This window comes from Xylaria bambusicola, assembly GCF_022495145.1.
Source record: "Xylaria bambusicola strain CBS 139988 unplaced genomic scaffold F5B22scaffold_37, whole genome shotgun sequence".
Taxonomy (NCBI): Eukaryota; Fungi; Ascomycota; class Sordariomycetes; order Xylariales; family Xylariaceae; genus Xylaria; species Xylaria bambusicola.
Window position 1 is genome coordinate 351,532 of NW_025953590.1, and position 20,203 is coordinate 371,734.

At 36.2% G+C, this 20,203-nt stretch overlaps 4 protein-coding genes across 4 annotated transcripts; 2 read left to right on the plus strand and 2 right to left on the minus strand.

Moving 5' to 3' along the window:
• Window position 1: 1 nt before the first annotated feature.
• On the plus strand, window positions 2-862 carry F5B22DRAFT_321051 (uncharacterized protein). The gene is made up of 2 exons (XM_047970704.1): window positions 2-260; window positions 331-862. Exons 1-2 carry the CDS (start codon window positions 62-64, stop codon window positions 723-725), a joined length of 594 nt encoding a protein of 197 aa, XP_047828621.1. The 5' UTR covers window positions 2-61; the 3' UTR covers window positions 726-862.
• A 4,166-nt stretch (window positions 863-5,028) lies between these two features.
• Window positions 5,029-6,061, plus strand: F5B22DRAFT_648888 (uncharacterized protein; the record flags this gene model as incomplete). Its single annotated transcript, XM_047979087.1, has 3 exons — window positions 5,029-5,124; window positions 5,206-5,505; window positions 5,567-6,061. The coding sequence occupies 3 exons, from the start codon at window positions 5,029-5,031 to the stop codon at window positions 6,059-6,061; spliced, it is 891 nt and encodes a 296-aa protein (XP_047828622.1).
• A 1,280-nt stretch (window positions 6,062-7,341) lies between these two features.
• Window positions 7,342-8,331, minus strand: F5B22DRAFT_321082 (putative mitotic spindle biogenesis protein Spc19). Its single transcript, XM_047970705.1, has 2 exons — window positions 8,055-8,331; window positions 7,342-7,966 (listed from the first exon to the last, which is right to left on the minus strand). The coding sequence occupies exons 1-2, from the start codon at window positions 8,199-8,201 to the stop codon at window positions 7,586-7,588; spliced, it is 528 nt and encodes a 175-aa protein (XP_047828623.1). The 5' UTR covers window positions 8,202-8,331; the 3' UTR covers window positions 7,342-7,585.
• Window positions 8,332-11,234: 2,903 nt separating this feature from the next.
• F5B22DRAFT_648890 (uncharacterized protein) lies at window positions 11,235-12,290 on the minus strand (the record flags this gene model as incomplete). The annotated part of the gene is made up of 4 exons (XM_047979088.1): window positions 11,235-11,398; window positions 11,456-11,741; window positions 11,813-12,103; window positions 12,174-12,290. 4 exons carry the CDS (start codon window positions 12,288-12,290, stop codon window positions 11,235-11,237), a joined length of 858 nt encoding a protein of 285 aa, XP_047828624.1.
• Between the last annotated feature and the right edge of the window lie 7,913 nt (window positions 12,291-20,203).

Consider the following 20,203-nt stretch of genomic DNA (forward strand, 5'->3'; position numbering starts at 1 on the left):
CTGAAGAGCTCACGAGAGATCGTGGACACTCTCACAATTGTGCAGCAGAATCGAACGCAAGATGGAGTCTAACATCGAGGAGACTACACTGTCCACCATATCGCTTCTAGAAGAACGACTCTTGCGAATTGAGCATCTCCTGTACGGAAGCTTGAACACCCCATCAGCAACCTCGGCCGTTCGCAGCCTACACGATCTTGAACATCGCTTCTCCAAACTCCTACAGCATATCCGCGTGTATGGAGAGCTTTTGAAGCTATGTATGTTACTTTTGGCTCACTATATCACAACCTTATATAATTATTATGCTAATCTGCTGACGAAATACAGATAAATCCAACCCAACTCTATTCCAACCGCCCCCAGCCTCTCAACCTCCGCCAGAATTGTCCTCGGAAGCCCTACGCGCCATTGTCCTTTCCGCAGCATCTTCGTTTCCAGCTACAGCTTCGGCACTAACCGCAATATCCGACACACCTGTCCCCGATCCAGCACATAGCGCCGAACTGGCCGCCCTGCTCCCACGCATGAAAGGCATTGAAGCGACACAGCTAGCGCAGGCTGCCGAGATCGCAGAACTCCGGGCGCGTAGCGAGGCGGCCGTTCGTCAGTGGTACGAACACGATGTCATGGGATATTCCGACTTTATAGCTGGTGTTGAAGGGCGTATCGAGAGGGCCGAGCGGGCCACGAGAAGAGTCGAGAAGGCTCGAGATGAGATCTGACGCTGTCTCATCAAAGATTCATTGCCATATTCAAGAGCGACTCACCATCTAAAAACCAGCACAGCATACATTTTCAACCAAAATTACTTGTACGGTCATCTATCTGCATTCGCCTCAGACACAAACACAGCAACGTTGCTGGTAGTATTTGTTAGGTCACATTTGGCCCTGGGCTAGGCGAGATTCCGTAAAGGCAAATTCAAGGCGATATCATTTAGAATGGTGCAGTTTGTGCGCGCTGGTTCCCCCTCCCCTTGGTCGCCAAGAGACAAAGTCACCGGTTAAACACTCCACTGCCTGGTTCTGTTGCGATATGGGGTATCATCACACCCGGTTTCCTACCGTATCGAAAATAGCAACAACAAGCTAGGACACGGACGGGATGTAGAAAGCTAAGTATGAGAATTCTCCATACTACTACCGTACACGTTGCCGAAGGGCGACTGAACATCGTCGTTGTATGCACGATATCAGCAATACAATACAGATGACATAATTCCCGGAATCCGGTTTCAGGAGGAGATCGTCCTGAGGAAAGTCTACCAAAGCCCGAACATGATTGATAACCGTTCTCGGTACCGACTATCTACTTACCTACCTCCTCAATCACACATCATCACACGATATGCAGCTTCAGATGCAGGCCGTTTAAGTAGATAGGCAGCTATGTTATGGGAATAAGAACAGATTTCCCAGCTTTATCGCACGTCTAAAAGAACACCCTTGCTGTAAGGGATAACATAACCGGAAGCCTCGACGTGGCAGGCAGGCAGGCTTTAGTAGTCGTTTACAGCAACATGGAACTATCCGGAAGAGTACGGATGATCGGCCACTGACTTCGCAACTCATACTTTTACTTAGGTAAATATCACGGAGTTTAATGGGTGGGGCGGGGCATTTCGGTCAATTCGCGCGTTTCAGATCGAGGGGAACCAAGCACGCAGATAGTATAGTGTAGGCACGGGGAGAACAAGGATTTGAATGAATCGTTTATAAAATTAGCAGTTAGGGCTGATTACTTACTAGGTATCGTGGATTCCTGTGTTCATACAGGGCACAAGTTTGAGTTGGGTAGGTAGGTGTAGTCATCTATTCACAACGAAAATGTAAGAGCAGTATGCGTGAGAATGAGTAGCCATCTAATGGTGCCTTCATCCGGACTTGAAGCAGTATTTGAAGCAAGGACCTTTTCCTGTTACTCACTGCATGCACGGCGGATGAAATACCGGGTCAGATGTATTGTATGTAGGTATGTAGGTACGAGTAAGTCTGTACGACATGGAAGCTGGGGGTTTGATGAGCCTCAGCCGGGGTGGTCATTGTAAGCCCAGTTCAGTAGAGCAACGCTCGGTTGGCCTGTGGCTAACATGAGATTGAAGCGAGACTTTCTTTGAATTCTTTCTTACTTGAGTACCTAGTGTACTCCGTACACAGCTCATCTGTAGGGAATAAAAGATGTGAACCATTTTCAAATTCGTTCGGTTAATATTCAAAGGAATCACAACTCCAAGAAGGCTCTCGCATGGACCAACTTGGAGTATATGTAAGTAATCGTCACTGTCGCAGAAATCAAGTTGCGGCACAAGAAATTATCAGCCAATCAACCAATGCGTTTCTTACTACCTACCTGCCTATGTACCTATTATGTATTATGTAAAACGCTCCGAGCCCAGGGTGGCAGGCAGACAAAGTGATTCATTCATTTGTTCATTCTCCTCCCGTCGTTTTTCCCCCTTGGCGCAATCTCCAAGGACTAGTCGTTAGAGCTCCGTCGATCGCATTCCAGTCACACCCACTACACTACACTACACTACACCCACCCAATAAACTCGAGCCATGTACCAGTCGATGGCCGCAATTTGTTGTTGTCCCCGTGCTACGTAAGCAAGGTGAGGTAAACCATACCTACACTAATTGCCGCCGAACGTTAGATGGCTCATGGGTTCCTGCCTTAGCGGGACTCTAAGCATGCGCCTGTTCAAAGTCGACTGGCTGGGAAGCGTCTTATGTAAGTACTACCTAGTATGTAAGTATGTAGCGCAGAGATGTTTTGTTTTGGGGGACACGAAAAACGTGCTGGCCTCTCAATATCAGGATGCGATGAAGCAACCAAGAGCCGTTGGGAGCACAAGCTGAATTTGGTTGGTTTGCTGAAAGCTGAGCTGAGCCACCGGCGGTTGTGGTTTGTTGCGAACCCAGTTGTCGGCTGACCTATTGGTTTCTATCTATCTATCTATCTATCTTATATAAACTTTGATAAAAGCATTCCCGTCCATACATATGTACACTGCAATATTTCAGAAAGGTAGCAGGCAGCAACTCAATGGGTAGTGATGAACCCTGATTTTCTGATCGGAGGTTGCATTACTGGTTCTCGAGGCGCGGGGACCGATTGGCTTGATCGGCTGTAGACGGTGGATATATTGTCCTCGTCCTAGCTTGATAACTTGAACATTGCGTACTTGGGTAGGGAGCCTTCGGTCGACAGCGCTCAGAATATCAAGTTATTTTGTGATTCTGTGTGTAGTGTATATGTAAGTATGTACTAGGTATGTGAGAAAAGGAGGCGGTTGGATGGAGATGCACGGCAATTTGGCTATAATTATAGCAACCTGGAACTGAAGACCTGCCAACCTTAGCTGTATCTACCACGTAGGTAGACAAATCCCTGGGTACACTAGTCTCTACATTTCTACATAGATTTACACAAGACACACAGATAATACCTAGATAATGACAAAGTAATCGATGATAGTAGGGGTATTTAAGTAGGAGGCAGGCAAAAGAGGTCGGGGGAGAGTCTGTTCAGTGATATACACGCACCTCTTGTAAGTAGGTACCTACTTGTAGGTATTATAGGTACTTGAGTACATGGCATTCCCTGCACCACACAGCACAGGCACGGGCAGGATTGACCAGTCGGGAAAGAGACTAGGTCAACCTTGGCTTGGTCCGAGACCCCCCGTCTCCACCCATCCTTGATCCAGGCCAATGGCTGCGTGTCTTGTTATAACCTTAAGCCCCCTTGGTATCGTCCGCCCTTTGAGGCCCTTGGAACTTCCCTACCTACTTACACAGCCTACACAGCCTGTAAGCCTGTACATGTTAGTGAATGCTGCCTACCTAATGAGCGGCCTGCACCTGTACCAGAGTATTAGCAGTGTACTTAGCCAGTGCAGTGTTCTACAGTGTACGGCTACGTACCTCCTTATCGCATTCCCCCCAAAATCCCCCCAGGTCAGGTCCCCCCAGGTCCAGGTACCATATCCGGTTCCCACTTATCCCCATCCTTGGTCTCTCGCACACCTCGCTCCGCTCATCTCTCTGTGCACCCTCCTCCTTCGCTGCCTGTCCTTGGCCTGTCTTTTCTTTTAATTACCTACTTGGCCCATCCCCCGTCACCCATCTGTCTTTCTGCGAGAGATCAACTCTATCCACCGTTGCCGATCATCCGCCTGTCGTCGACGACTACCCGACCGCTGATGCTAGCCGCCAGTCAACGAGAATCGTCATTGACATTGCTTCGTCGCGCGCCCGCTACTACGCCATTGGCTACTGCTGTGTTTAGGAGGCTGAGACATTCCCGAATAACCCGCCAACATCAGGAATCAGGGAAGCGACAGCCAGACTGTGAATTTGTGAATTGAGGATATCAGCAAGACAAGAACGAGTTCAGCTCTGTCAAAGGATTGGAATATCACGATACTGCATATTCGAGTCATAATCTGGTTGCTCTTGAGTTCATTCGGCTGCTCTAAGCCCCCTGGAAACTGTTATTTCTCATACCGAATCTTGCACGTAAGCCGACCTACTTTCGCTCCGCCACAATATCACCCGATATAGAACACCTCGACATCGTAGTAGATCGCAACCTTCGGAATTCCCTATCGAATTCTACTGTGTTGTAACGCGCCCCCCGGATTGATAGAATCAAGCGCGTACCGCATTGTCGAGGAGAAGTTGAACCAGTCGACTGAAGGTCCTTTCATAAAACTGGATCACCTCGACCTACCCTCGGTCTTCGATCTATCTGCGACACCTCCTTTCTCACCGTGAAATATTTGACAGTCGACTTGCAAATTCCTTTGCTTTCATCAGTCGCTACCTCCGAGTCAATCGCTCTCAGACTTCGGTCATCTTGGTTGTCCGAATCCAAACGTTGATCGATTTATTGGGTCTGAAGTTGGCACTGAACGGGTTGGAAATCATCGAGCTAATCCTACCCGTTTAATTGTGACATAGTTGGGGCTTGCTGTTCCTTATGCCCTTGTACGGCTCTCTACATTCTCCGTCGTTGCGAAAAATGGAACAATCGAGGGCTGGCTATGGCCGAAAGCGAATGAGCATGGGCAACGTGATTGGCGACCCATTTGCTCTTGCAACAATCTCCATCGCCGCGGTAAGTTGTTACTGGATTCCCATAACCTCACATCCGCTCTAAGTATTTGAAAGTACAAAACTGACACTCTTGATTACATAGTTATCTTGGCTGATCTCTTTGATCGGGTCCATCATTGGCCAAATCAACTCAGATCCCACTGACCCAGACAACGCATTTCCTAAATTCGTCTGGTGGTCAATCGTTTTTATGTTTCTCTTAATACCCGCTGTATTTGTCGTCGTGGCCTCGGACTCTATTCAGACCTACCATGTGGCTTTGGTTGGTTACATGGGCGCAGGTCTCGTGCTCACGTCGTCATCTGTCAACTCATTGATCTACTACAGTGAAAGCTCTCGCCAAGCTGCCGGCGCCGGATTTATCCTTCAGTCCATGGTGAACGTAAGTTTCATCACGTACTTGGTCGCCGTCGTGTATGTAATTTGTGCTGATAATGAACTAGATTATCTGGATTTTCTATTTTGGATCAGCACCATCCGGAGTTGCTCGCGCTTACATCGACTCATTCGCCCTACAGAAGGAGTCAACCATGAGCCGGCAAACGATGAACGCCTACGGTGGTCGTCCTGAAACTTCCACATCGGTTCAACCTCCACAAATGTACACATCTGCTCAGCTCAATGGCTTCGAGAATCCATCGCCTGTCGGCGGACTCAATGGAAACGGACCACGAAATTCGTCTCCTGCCTTTGCTGCAGGCGGCATCAAGCCAGCTCAGCAGCAACAGGCTGAACCCGAGATCGTCGCCCCATCAGAATACCCTTATAGGGCAAAGGCCATCTACAGCTATGAGGCCAACCCTGAAGACGCCAATGAAATCTCCTTCTCGAAGCACGAGATCTTGGAGGTCAGTGACGTTAGTGGAAGATGGTGGCAGGCAAGAAAAGAGAATGGTGAGACAGGTATTGCCCCCAGCAACTACCTCATCTTGTTATAAGTGGGCTTTGGCTTTTCCTTCGGCGTCTATTACGGATGATTTAAAACCTCGGGGCATACCCTTGACTACCATTCTGGATTTTACCCCGATCGGAACGGGACCTATGAGGCATTGGGCGAGTACCCTTGTATCTGGATGGGCATAGAGACTGCACACTAGTGACCTTGTGCAAAGCGAGCGCAAGATTTTGGGCATGTCTTGGGGTGAAAAGTGCAATTCGGACTGGTGTTGTCTTTTTGCCTATCACCTCATTTACGTCTTTTATTTGTTTTCTCTCGGGACGGGCGCATTTCATTTTATTGATTTTTTTAACTTTATTCCTCTGGCGGCCCCTTAGCCCCTCTTTTTTACATTTCTTCCTGCATTGCTGTCCCCGGCCACGTATTTTGTATTATTTTTTCTAAGTGGCATGCGATAGACAACAACACATAAGTCTGCGCACAACAACATTGTGGAATGTTGGGGAGGGGAGGGTGCCTCGATAGGACAATGGGGCCCGGTATATATTGAAAGGAGACAGGCAAAGGTTCAAATAACAGACATCACGCTCCCCTCTGTGTTGGAAGCGGGATTAAAGGCGAAGCGATCGAAAAAAATGGCAAAAACTTGTCATTTCGACGTGGAGTTTACGAAGGTTACGTATTCATTGTTTGGTTCAGAAAAATGAGGTTTTCAAAGTTAAGTAACGACGCGACAAACCACATAACATGTACACCATGGTGTCAGTCTATTGATGAACACATTCGAAATCGAAACAAGAAAAAATCTTCCGAGCCAGCCTGTTGTCTAGTAGATGTTTCGCTTGCGTGAATGCGGGAAATGTGACTTAGTTCAGATATGGTTGTCTATGTCTAACTGAAGGGTTAGTTTTTTGACTGGTAACACTCGTACCTGCACATTCATTTATGGACGTCCCTTGAGGCGCGTGACCATATAGGCTGTGCTGATCCAGTATGTCTTTTCGAGGCCGGATGGAGTCAACCTCAACCTCGGTTTCGTGAGCGCAGAGGTGATCAGACCAACACAGCTTTACCATCCTTTGTGAGCGTAAGGAGCTGCAGGAGCGAGACGGGCGGGCTGGCGCTGTGTTGCATACCAGACACAGGAAAATTGCCGTGGTGAGCGAGTCTGGTCTGATGGAGTCTGTAAGGAGCGCGATGTCGCGGTGGAAACGAACTATTCGTGTAGCGACAGTCTGGGCGTTGAAATGCGTCGTGATATGCAATATGTTATGTATCGTGGTGTCATGTAATGAGCCTGTGTGGACAGGTAGGAAGGTAAGCGTGCCTCGTCGCAGCGAGAAGGAAGGACAGAGGGTATGAGACGGTAAGTCAGTCAATACTCGCTTCGTCTTCTCTTTCTCTGTCTCTCTCTTCAGTTTCCCTCTTCCGCATGCGGTGCATCGCGTCAGTCAATCAATAGACAACGCGGTGAATAAGGATCCAACCCGAGTTCTCTAAACTCAGACCCAGATCCACGGGATAGAATACCCATATATATATGTGTGTGTGTGTGTGTACTTCATCACGTAACATCCAACCTCCTCCTCAACTCCCTCTCTTTCTGGAGGACCTCGAGCTCGAGACGTTCCACGCTGTACTGCAGGGCGTCGCGGCGCTGTCTGACTACGCGGGCTCGCAGCTTCGCGCTGTCGTCCAACGCGCCCCCATCCTTATGCCTTGTGCTCTTAGTATTAGTCTTAGTGGCGCGCGAAGATGTAGATCCGGAGTTATCGAGTCGGCCTTGCTGGAGCTCCGCGCGCGCACGGAGCGACTCGATGCGGCGGTCCACACGGTCTATGTGCGCGTCGGCGCGGTCGAGGAGTGTGGTTATTGCGGGTGAGAGCTCGGAGCGGAGGGAGGATTCGGCTGCTTGGAGCGTTGATTGGGGAATCAGTTCGTAGTGCTGGGGGTGTCAGGTTAGCTTGAGTGTTCATGTGGCATGGTGTGGAAAGTCAAGGAAGAGAAGAAGAGAGAAGAGAAGGGGGGCTCACCCTAGCTGTTTTCAACACGCCCGCTAGACGTGGGAAGTCGGCGACGCCGCCCCCGATGGTGTTGACCGAGGACTCGAGGAAGGAGAGCGAGGTGCGGAGCGCCGCGACGCAATCCGCGTATGACGCCGTGTTCGTGCTCGACGCCATTACTTGGGATGGCGCAGAATATGATTGTTGTCGATGAGCCTATGAGAGTATTGTATGGGATATGCTGGGAGAGCAGAATGATAACTTTGTGATGTTGTTGTTGTTGGTGGGGGTTCGAGTTAGGTAGAGCTAACGTGGGGCAATGAAGCACCTATATGAGTGGAGCCGGTGCTTTTTATAGGACAACGGGCCCTAGTGACGATCTCATCCGTGAGGGGGTATCTAGGTTAGGGACTAAGCACTTGAATGAATACCAATCGCGTTAATTACTTCAAACATGCAACCAGTTAGCAGTAATAATACTGACGTCTCTTCTAGCTAACGGACGTAGGATTCGCTACGAGTTGCCTTTTCCTTAAGAGATACAAATCTAAGCATTAGATTACCTTATTCTAGCTTCGCTTATCTTCTCTTTTCTTTTCCTTCCTCAGTTTAGAGTCTTAATCCATGGTATTAATCAAGCTATGCCCCTTGACCTGATGATCGCGACAGAGCGTTCGTGGTAGTTAAAGGCACATTCAGGGCTAATTAGATAGCAAATAGGATATTCAGGGGAGGTCACATCAGTCGAACGATCAGTTCCAGAGGTTCGAGATAAACAGATCTAGTGGCGGTGGCTGCCATGAAACTTCTTCATGGGTGATTCCAGTCGATTGGCTCCGAGATAATCGAGGCGGTGAAAGAAAAAATTGAGGGACTCTGCACTGAACACAGAGGTGTTGAGTCTCACTTTTTTCTTGCACCGCCTCGATAATTCTTGTCGGTGCGAAGGAGCTGAGCTCTGATAGGCTACTTTCCAAAGCGGGTTTCCAGTTTAGGAAATAACAGCAGAAAAGTGCGGTTACAACCATGATATCTTTTCCTCTCGAATCGGAGTTTCGATGCCTCGAACAAACCTCTTTCTATTCATTTTACACCGACCTAAAACTCACGCAGTAATTCCAGCCCAAGTCACACGCATATTTATGGCCGAAAAGTATTAAACATCTTTCAAATCTAGAGCCCAGCTCAGACCTCTTCTGAACGCTCATCTCTACACATAGTCGACACTAGCTCTATAGTATTCGAGGCGCTAGAGCCTACTCGAACCCTCGTTCATTCAATCCCAAAGATGGCTCTGTCTGCAGAAGCTGTCATCGCGCTGCTTGGAGTGTTCGTTGCCCTACCCCCAACCGCGGTCGTTGTCTGGAACTACTGGCCCTGGCGACGAACCCGCCGTGAGTGGCTATCCTTCCTCTCTTCTCTCTAAGAAGTTAACAAAGATGCTTTCCCCCCGCAGCAAACGGAGATCTTGACCCTTATGTTCCTTATGATAACGGCGTTTATTTGGTGACGGCGCATGTACAGTTCCGTCGCAGTGATAACCCACGCAGGCGATGAAATTGGTGTCGCCAGGAGTATGGGTTTCGGAAAGTAATTGACGTTATTTTGCTCATCATTTCGATTAGAATTCTATCCTGTATGATGAACAGAGGCAATTATGCAACAAATTATTTGTATAAAAGGCCTAGCTATCGGCCTAACCAAGAAATACTCTCATCAATTTCCCTTTTGCTTGATGCTGTTAAGTTTTGTGATGGGGATGCGCCAGTTTGACTACACAGGCCAACACATGGCGAGACACTTTAGATGTTATTGCATGATTACCAACCCTCAATCCCTGGTCTATTATATATTGGACCATCTATTAGTACAGCTATGTCAATGTCTAAGTCTATGTAGAATCCTGATATTCGGGTGTATATAAGTTCGCGATGATGTTCTAGTGCGCTGAGACACGGACATTACAGCTTCCGGTCTAATGGTATCATCTTTCTGAATGGGTTTGATATAATTTAGGCCAGGGTATATCATGAAAAAATGCATCTTTTTCGAAACATGTTTTTGCTACCTCTTGCGCGTAGAGGGCGCAGGTGTGTTGCTGAAGGCGCCCGTCAGATCACCTATCAAGACCATAAATTGGCACCGTAGAGGCGACTTCTTCCGCACGGTGTCGCCAATACGCCCCTGGACAACGTGGTGCTGTGGCTATACACACTTTCAAGACTCTTAAGCTCCCCGCGAGTCCACAAAATCAGCCGTCATGAATTTCCATTGGTCGCAAGTTGGTGATTTCATATAACAGCGGAAGGAGGCGTGTCAGCATCTAGCAAGTACTTCTGGACGATCGTGTTCAATGCAAGATCAGTCTCTAGCACCTCTTCCGAATTAATGGCCCCTACCTCATATCCCTCCTGTAATAATTCTTGTCTCTGAAAAAGGGCCGGTTCTCTTAACCCACCAACTCGATTAATTCCTCAAGCCTAGGTCTGTTCTCTGAATTGACTGCTAGGCATCGTTGTACGAGCAATCGCAGGTCCCTGTCCAAATGGGGATGAACATTGGGTTCATGATCCTTCTCTGGCAGTTAATCACGAAGCCCCGCGTATTGCTAATTAGATTTGCTATGAGAATACTAATATCAAGAAGGTTCTTATCTATGCCTTGGTTTCGACGGCCAGTGTTGGGGCGACTGAGATTGCAGGTGAGTTAAAAGTACCTACTATGTGTGTACCCCTATTTCCGCCACGCCCTTCCATCGGCGAAGGTCGTCAGCCCGCATGAGCTGCTTGATTAACGAACGGATTCATCCTCAGAGGAGGCCGACGCGGCGTACCAAAGGGATCGGGATTGCCTCTATCCTTGCCGCGACCACCCAGGGGTTGTCTCCTCCCTCCTCTCCGCGAACGAGGTGGGCTGTCGAAAGGCTCGTCCATCTCTTATTAGGTAGTGTTCAATCTGGACATCGTCACTGACCCGGCACAATGGCCGAAATTCATCAACTTGGTATGGGAATAGTGAGCTAGTGCTAGAGATGTGTTTCCTTGCCTTCGTCGGATAAAAAGAGCTGAGCGAATTAACCCTATATTGATGAACGAAAGCACACAGAGCATTAGATTGAGTAACGCTCTTACCAATTATGTACAGAGTATCTTCTTTGTCTGTATCCTATGACAAGAATGAAAGGCTTTCTTATCTGCTCCTGTAGACTGATCAAGGAAGTCCTTTAGACCCAAACGACATGAACAGGCTGTCAGTGTACTTGGCCCTCAGAGCCTTGAGCTCCTCAACGTCCCAATTTGCAGAAGCGCAGCGGCCTCTGAGAAATGCAGCTTCAGGGCTCGCTAACCAGACAAGAAAATGAGCAGGGAGTTGTGCTGGCCATATTTTCAGCAATAAATCTCTCGGGCATAGGTATGGGAATGAGAACTCACCGGTATCCATCGGAAGATTCTCAGGCGTAGCACCTGATCTTCTAAAGTTGTCTGTGTCGACCATGCCTGGATGCATCGTGGCAACGAAGACGTCGGGATTCTCAGCTGCTAAGAATTCGAAGATCTTGCCCTTAGCGAGATTTGCAGTAATGTATGATGAGAGCCCGAGTAGGTGTGCCGCGGGCATGAATGAGATATCGCTGATCACGGACAAGAAAGCGGCGTTTGGGCGGTCGGCTGTGGGAAGGAAAGTTTTGGCCGCCAATAACGTGCCTTTGACATTAACCTAAAATCGAGATAAAGTTCAGTAAACCGGTAATACATCATGATAGCAGAGAGCCTGGGAATTTTAACTACCTCGTAACCTGCCCACCAGTCTCCGACTCCGGATGCAACGAGCGGTGAAGGCGTGGGACACCAGCCGCAACTGATGACAAGAATGTGCCATTTACCGATAATGGCAGCCGCTTTATTCAAGTCGGCCTCATTGGTGACGTCCGCTACATGGACGGCCGGCAAGCATTTATTAACTGCTTTGATCTTCGAGGCCGTCTCTTCCAAGGTGGTTTCAGTACGACCGAGGAGTGCAATAGTAGAGGCGCCAGCGGCAGCAAATGCCAATGCTGTTTCTTGCCCAATACCACCGCCCTGTTTCTCGCATCGCTTAGCAGTCGGCCTCAATATAGGACGAATAATTCTCGAAAGTAAGATTGCATACCGCCCCTATGATCACAACGGTTTTACCAGCAACACTAAGTTCCGGACGGGACGGCGAAATAGCTTCATAGGTGTCGTTACGCCAAGTCTCGACTGGACAGGGGAAAGGGGGCTGCATTTTCTATCAAATTCTTAGAAATAGGACGTATTGTTGGTAAGACGACGAGTTGGATGGCAATCAATGCATTCCTGCGCGGGGTCTAAATATAATGCTCTTGGGGTAGTAGTGAACTAGCGTTGTGAAAGGATTAGTCATCATTAAGTCTGGAGTTTTCGGATTACATGGTACTATCAACTGCAACTGGAGATCACTGCATAAGAAGCACCAAAAAGATACGTGTTGCCTTTCTCTTCAGGTTTTTCGTAAGCTTCGTGCGTTTTTTGTTCCTATTCGTTTCCATTCTGAAATACCTAAATCTTTGGACTTAGCGTAGTAAAGGGTATGTATCTCTTCAAGTATGGAATGGCCTAAGCAGTAAAATTTCACTTGTTCACTTCACAAATCAGTCAGTCTGCTGCTAAATACTTATGTATCCCTGTGTATGTCGGGTTGCCTTGCATGTACTGTTATCTGCGACTTGCGCATCCTGCTTTAATTGGAGCATCGAAGGTAAATCCGACGGTTCTAACTCCCTCGCAGGGCCGAGCAGAAGTGTTAGAACGCGGAGTGCAAAGGATAAGCCCTAAATTCTACATATCATGGGGCTTACGTTGTACGCATTTTGTAGCTAACATATTACCTATTATAAAGGCAGCATACGGTAGGATAATAACTTCCATTATTGCATAAAATTTTATCTTGTTTTGATAATTGTATATTTCAAGGGTAGGCTTGAATTCTCACCATCCAAATATAGAGGGGAGAAATATTCAAATTAGTTCTGCTTCAACTGAAATACTAGAGGTTAATTGACCTTGTTGTTGATATAAGATGTAGTTTCAGACTTGCTGAAAAAAATACCAATGCTTGAATTTGTTATCTCCTACCAAATTCTACGCTTTCCATTGTTAGAAAGGGAAGGCGGTGATACTTGCATTCCATATATTGGAATGCTGGGAATCTATATATAAGACCTTTATCCAGTTAGATAATTATATTATAATTTAAACTTCTAAATAATCTAATAGGATTATATGTATTACTTTTAATAGGTTATAAGCCCGGATATTTACCTAAATATATCTTTAGCTATTAAGGGTTAAAATTATACTTTATCTTTAACCCTTTACTATTTATAAATATAAGATAATAATATATATTAAAATTTTACTTTATTAATCCTATAAATAAAGATTATATTAAAATATTATTATTTTAAATAATAATTAATAAGGCTAAGTTTTAAAGGTTAATTTAAAGAATTTTTAATTTATTAATTCCTTAAAATAAATAAAAGCTAAATAAATTATATATAATTTATAATAAATATATTAAACATATATTATACCGGAATATTATACGTACTATAAAGGAATATTATAAAGATATATAAAATATATATTAATAAGGTTATATAACTTATAATAGCTATTAGTATATATATATTTCTATATATATTTATATTTTAATTTTATCTTTCCTTCCTTTTTTCTTTAGTTTAAAATCTTTATTTATAGTATTAATATAGCTATATTTTAAAACCTTAATTATAATATTATTTTAAGCTCCTCCTTTTTATTAATAAATGTTATATAAATATATTACCTATATTTAATTACTATTATTTGCAATTTATAAAATCAAACCTTTCCCCCCTTTATTATTATATTCTATATTTAATAATAAATAAATATAACCTTATAATAAGCTTAATTAATAGAACTAAACCCTATACTTTTTAAAATTAAAAAAACTCTAATTAAAATAAATAACCCAAAATGATTTTAATGATTATTATTATATACTATATTTAATGTTCCTATAATTAATAAATAATTAACCTAAAACCTTATCCTTTTTATTAAGGAAGAAGAAATTAATATTAAATTTAAAAATAGCTTTTAGGACTTTTTAAACCTTAAACTAAAAAATATAATACTTTTATTATTAAACTTTAATTTAAATAAAGGATTAATAAAATTACCTTAATTAATAAATAAAATAAATGTTATTAATTAAGCTATTTTAATTTAATAGTTATAAAAATAAATTATTATTTTTTAAGCTTAAATGGAAAAAGGTAGCCTAACCTTAATGTTATAAAAAAGTATAATTAAAAGTACCTTTAATAAAATTAACTTTAAGCTAATTAATATAGTTATATAAGCTATCTTTAAAATAATTAATTTAATAGGTAACCTTATAAACCTAAATTTAAAATATATAAAAAAGGTTAAAACTTATAAAGCTAATTTAAATACCTTTTCCGGAAATAAAGATTTATTTAATAATTAATTAGAAAAGTTAACTAATAAACTTAAAAATAATATAATAATATATTATATTAAAAAAAGTTAAATATATTATATTATATCCTTTTTAAAAAAGGATATTAAAAAAGCAATTAAAATTTATTTTTATTTTATTACTTAACTATATAATAATTTAATTAAAATAGTATAAATGTTAAAAATAGCTTACTATAATTTAAATTAAGCTATTTAAATATAAAACGCTTTAAATAATCTTTACTTTAAGCTAGGTTTTAATATTTATTAATTCATTTTTTAATTTAATAACTTAATATTAAAGTTAAAGTTACTTAAGTTTAAATGGTTTTAATTTTTATAAAAATATATTAGCTTTAACCTTAAAATTAAAGTATTTAAAGTTAATATTAATTTATTAATATTATATAAACGTTTTTATAATAAAATAATAAAAGTAATATATAACTATAATTATTACTATAATTGTTAAAAGAAAAAATAAGCTATTAACTTTATTAATTATAACCTTAATAATAAAAAGAATATAAATAAAAGGAATATTATAACGAAGCTTAAAGGAATAAAGCTTTTAAAGGAAAAGAAGAAAACCTATTAAAAGAATAATACTTACTTTAATTATAATAAAATAAAATACTATATTATAGATTACCTTAAAAAAAGTAAAAATATAATTTAAATATAAAATAAAAAAAATAAAAAAAAGCTTATTAATTCTTCTTTTATTAAATTTAAGTTAAAAGACTTTTTAATAATTTATAAACTATCCTTAACTTATATAAAAAATAGTTAAAATATTATTTAATTTATATATTTTATTTAAATATAAATAAATAATTTTAAAATAAAAGCTATTACGTTATATAATATTAAAGCTTAAATATATTTAATAATTAATTATAAATTAGCTTATTATATTAATTATTAATTAAAACCTAGGTTAACTATTTTAAAATAACTATAATGATTAAATAATTATTAAGGATAATTTATTAATATAATTAATTAATATCTTATTATTACTTTAAAAGTAAATGGATAAAGGTTTAAAAATTAAACCTTTTAAGTTATTAATATTAAATATAATATTATAATTAGTTTAAAATAGTTAGTTAAAAATAAAGTTACTTTAAATTATACCTATTAAATATTATATTAATTAAAAGATTTATTTCCCTTTACTTTATTTTTACCTATAATTAAAATTATATAGAAGTTTCCTAACGATTAATAAGTTAACCCCGTTATTTAATAGGATATTAACCGGAAGAATATTACTTTAGAAAAGAAATATATTATTTTAAAGCAATTAGCTATATACCTTTAAAAAATATTTAACTAAAAAGCTTAAAGATAAAGTAATTTTAAAATAAAAGGATTATTTAATAATTTATTAAAAAAATTAAATTAAACCCTAAATAAAAATAATAAAAGAAAAGGGTACTTTTAAATAAATTAATATTTATTAAATTTATTAAAGTAGCTTTAAAGGTAGCTATAATAATATTAAAAAAGATTTGGAAAACCTTTAATAATAAATATATTTCCTTCCTATAAAATAAAGATTTTAAATATATTAAGTTAATTTATTGCTTAATCTTTAAAGAACTAACCTATTTAAAAGGGTTCTTTTTAAAAGTAAAAGCTAATAAATTATCTTTATTATAACCGGAATATAATATAATCCTTAAAACTATTATTAATAACCCTTTAAATAGCCCTCTTTAATATTAAACTTTAATTTAATACCTATTATTAAAAAAAGAAGTAATAAATAAATTATTAACCTATAGCTTTATTAAACCTTATATAAAAATAAATATTTCCTTTATCCTTTTTACCTTTAAACTAAATTTAATTAAAAAATAGTTTTATATTAATTATTAATAAAAAAATAAATATTTAAAAGATTATATTATTTTAATATTAAATTTAAATAATATTATATATAATAATTAAAAGGCTAAATATTATATTAAGTTTAATATTATTAAAGCCTTTTATAAATTAAGGATAGCTTTAAAATTTTAATATTTAATAAATATTTTAAACCTAATAAGGAATGTTTTAATAGTTGGTTTTACTTTTTAAATTAAAAATTAGCTCCATTTAATAATAAAACTTTATTAATTTTTAATTATATAAACTATTTAACCTTTTTATTAATACTTATATTAATAATATTTTAATATTTATAAATAATAAAAAAGAGCATTAGGAATAATATAAAAAGGTAATATATTACCTTTATAATGTTAAACTTTAAAAAGATATAAAAAAATCCTACTTTAATATAACCTTTATAAATTACTTAGGTATAATCCTAAAGGTTAAATAGGATATTTAAATAAATCTTAAAAAGATAAATATTATTATTAGCTAGAAATTTAAAAACCTAATTAATATTTAAGCTATTTATTCGTTTTTAAAGCTATATAACTTTATTTAAATATTTATATATTATATTAATAATATAATTAAACCTTTAAACCGTTTATTTAAAAAGGGTGTATTATTTAAAATGGGTAATAAATAATAAAGCACTTTTAAATTAATAAAAAAACTAACTTATAAAGTATTAATATTAACCTTCTTTTAGCTTAACCAATTAATTAAAATTAAAACTAATATTTCTTAAAATATTATTAATAGGGCTATTTAATAATAATAAAAAGATAATATTTAAAGGCTTATAGGATACTTTTTAAAGATTATATTATTAATTAAATAAGTTTATTTTATATAAAATAAAAAACTATTAATTATAATTTAAATTATAAAGTATAATTATTTAAAGCTATTAAATATAAAGTTCTTTATAATAATTAATTATTAAGCTTTACTATATTTTATTATTAAAAGAATCCTTTTTATAAAATAAATAAAATAGGTAAACTTTTTATTTAACTTTAATATTACCTTTTAATATTAGTTTAATTAAAAGAACGTAGTAATAAATATATTATTTTATAAAATAATTAATCTATTAACCGTTAAAGCTTATAAAGTTAAAAAACGTAATATAGCCTTAATCCTATTTAAAGCTTTAGAAAGGTTAATAATTACTATAAAAAAGGAGGTAATAATATTATATAGCTTTAACTTAATAGATTTAATTTAATAAAAAAATGAAAAATAAGGTTTAGGATATAAAGACTATTAGTTAATTATTTTAAAATAGACCTTTAATTTAAAGGTTTATTTTTAAATAGCCTTAATTAAAAAAGCCTATTATTTAATAATTACTATTTACTTTAAGTAAAATAAATATATTAAAATAATTAAATAGGATTATTATTAACCTTTATTAAAATAAAATATTTAAATATATATTTATAATTATTATAATTATTAATAAAATAAAATTCCCTAAAATAAAATATTTGGATTATTATACCTATTATTAATTCCTATAGCTATTTAGTATTATATTATAATTAATAGAAAGGATATACCTTTAAATAAATATAGCTATAATTATATATAAGCATTTATTAATAAATTTAATTACTTATTAATTATAATATTTAGTAAAAAAAATAATATAACGGAAGATATAATATATTAATATTATAAATATACCTATCGTTTTTTAGGTTTTTTAAAGGTATAAATTTTAAATAACGTAGGACCCTTTATTTTATACTTTTTAATAAAGATTAATAAATTAACCTATATTAAATACCAATATAGGAATACCCTTTACTCTTAAATATAAAAAGCTATAAAGTTTATAAATTAAAAGTTAAATTAATAATTATACTTTTATATTAATAAATATTAAAATAATTGGAACCTCTATTTACTTATATTAGATTTTATATATAATACCTTCTAATATTTAATTATTAATATAATACTATTAAAGGTCCTAATAGGAATTAATGTAAAGAACTCTTTATTATTACCCTTATTAAATATTATTAAAAAGATAGCACTTAAAAGGCTAACCTAACAATTAGTATAATAAACCTATAAAATATAAAAGGTAGCTTATAAAGCAATAAAAGCTATATAAAAAAGATAAAAAGTATAGGTAAATAAAAAGTAATGCCCGGTAAACTTTTATATAAAAGATAAAGTCTTTTTAAAAAAGAAAAGCTTTATAATTAATAGCCTAATTACTTAATTAAACTTTTAATAAATTAAACCTTTTAAAATATTTAAAAAGAAAAGATATAGCTATATATTGGACCTTTTAAAGTTAATAAAAATAATTAACCTTTTTTATATAAATTAATTATATAAAGCAAGTAAAGATTTATTACTTTAATAAACTTAACTATTATTAAAATTTAAAAATATTAAAGAAAAATTAAAATAAAAAGTTTAATAGTTATTCAAGTTATAAATAATAAGGTATAATAAAATACTATAATATTAAATTACTTAAAAAGGTTATAACTTTAATAATATTTAATACTTAGTAAAGAATTGTAAAAACTTATTAATTAAAATATAAAAGTTTTATAAAAGATAGCTTAATATATTAAAACTGCTTAAATAGCTAAATAAATAAATAAAAGCTATAATAATTAATAAATTTATTATTAATTACCTTAATAATAACGTTATTATATAAAATAGCATTATAATTAAAACTAAACGCTATAAGTAATTCTTTAACCCATTTTATATTTATATTTTAATTTTAATAAAGGAAAATATAATAAATATATTAAATATATATTATATTAAAACATTATATATATTATAAAGGGATATTATAAAAATATATAAAATATATATTAATAAAGTTATATAACTTATAATAGCTATTAATATATATATATTTTTATATATACTTATATTTTAATTTTATCTTTCCTTCCTTTCTTCCTTAACTTAAAATCTTTATTTATAACATTAATATAGCTATACCCTAAAACCTTAATTATAATATAATTAACTATTTAAAAATCTTTAACTTAACCTTTTCCTTTTAATAATTATAAAAATAATTATAATTATATTATTAATATTTAATAATAAAAATATTATTAAATATTTATTATAACTTTTATAATTAAGTATAACTTTAAATATTTAATATTATTTATTTTTTAAATATTTAACACAGATAGGAAGGGGGACCCCCTCACACACAGCCATAGTGGTGTTACCATTAGGTGGCTGTATAGATAGCTTAGATGGCTGTATATAGCAATCCCTCTACGATTGCTACTGTACAGCCTCTCCTTCCAATCTATATCACGATTATTCAGATTATACCTATAGTGCACTTTACTAATATTTAAGCTTTTTCCTATTTTATATATAAAGTTTTAATATAGTTTAAATACCTTTTCAATTAAAAAAATATAAATAATTAAAATATTAATTTAAATTTAAAGTATATTAATTAATTACCTTTATCTTTATTATTATTATTAAAGGTATTTAAAGTTTTCTTTTACCTTTTAATATTTAATAATTAAAATCTTTTTAATTATAAAGTTAATATTTTATTTAATTATTAAACTTTAAAACTAATTATTTTAAAGGACCTTTTTATTAACTTTAATACCTTCCTTTTTAATATTAATTTTTAAATTAAAGACCTTAATTTAAATTTATCTTTTATTTTAATTAAAAACTTTTAAAATATTATTATTATTATTAAATACCTGCTGTACCGCCTAT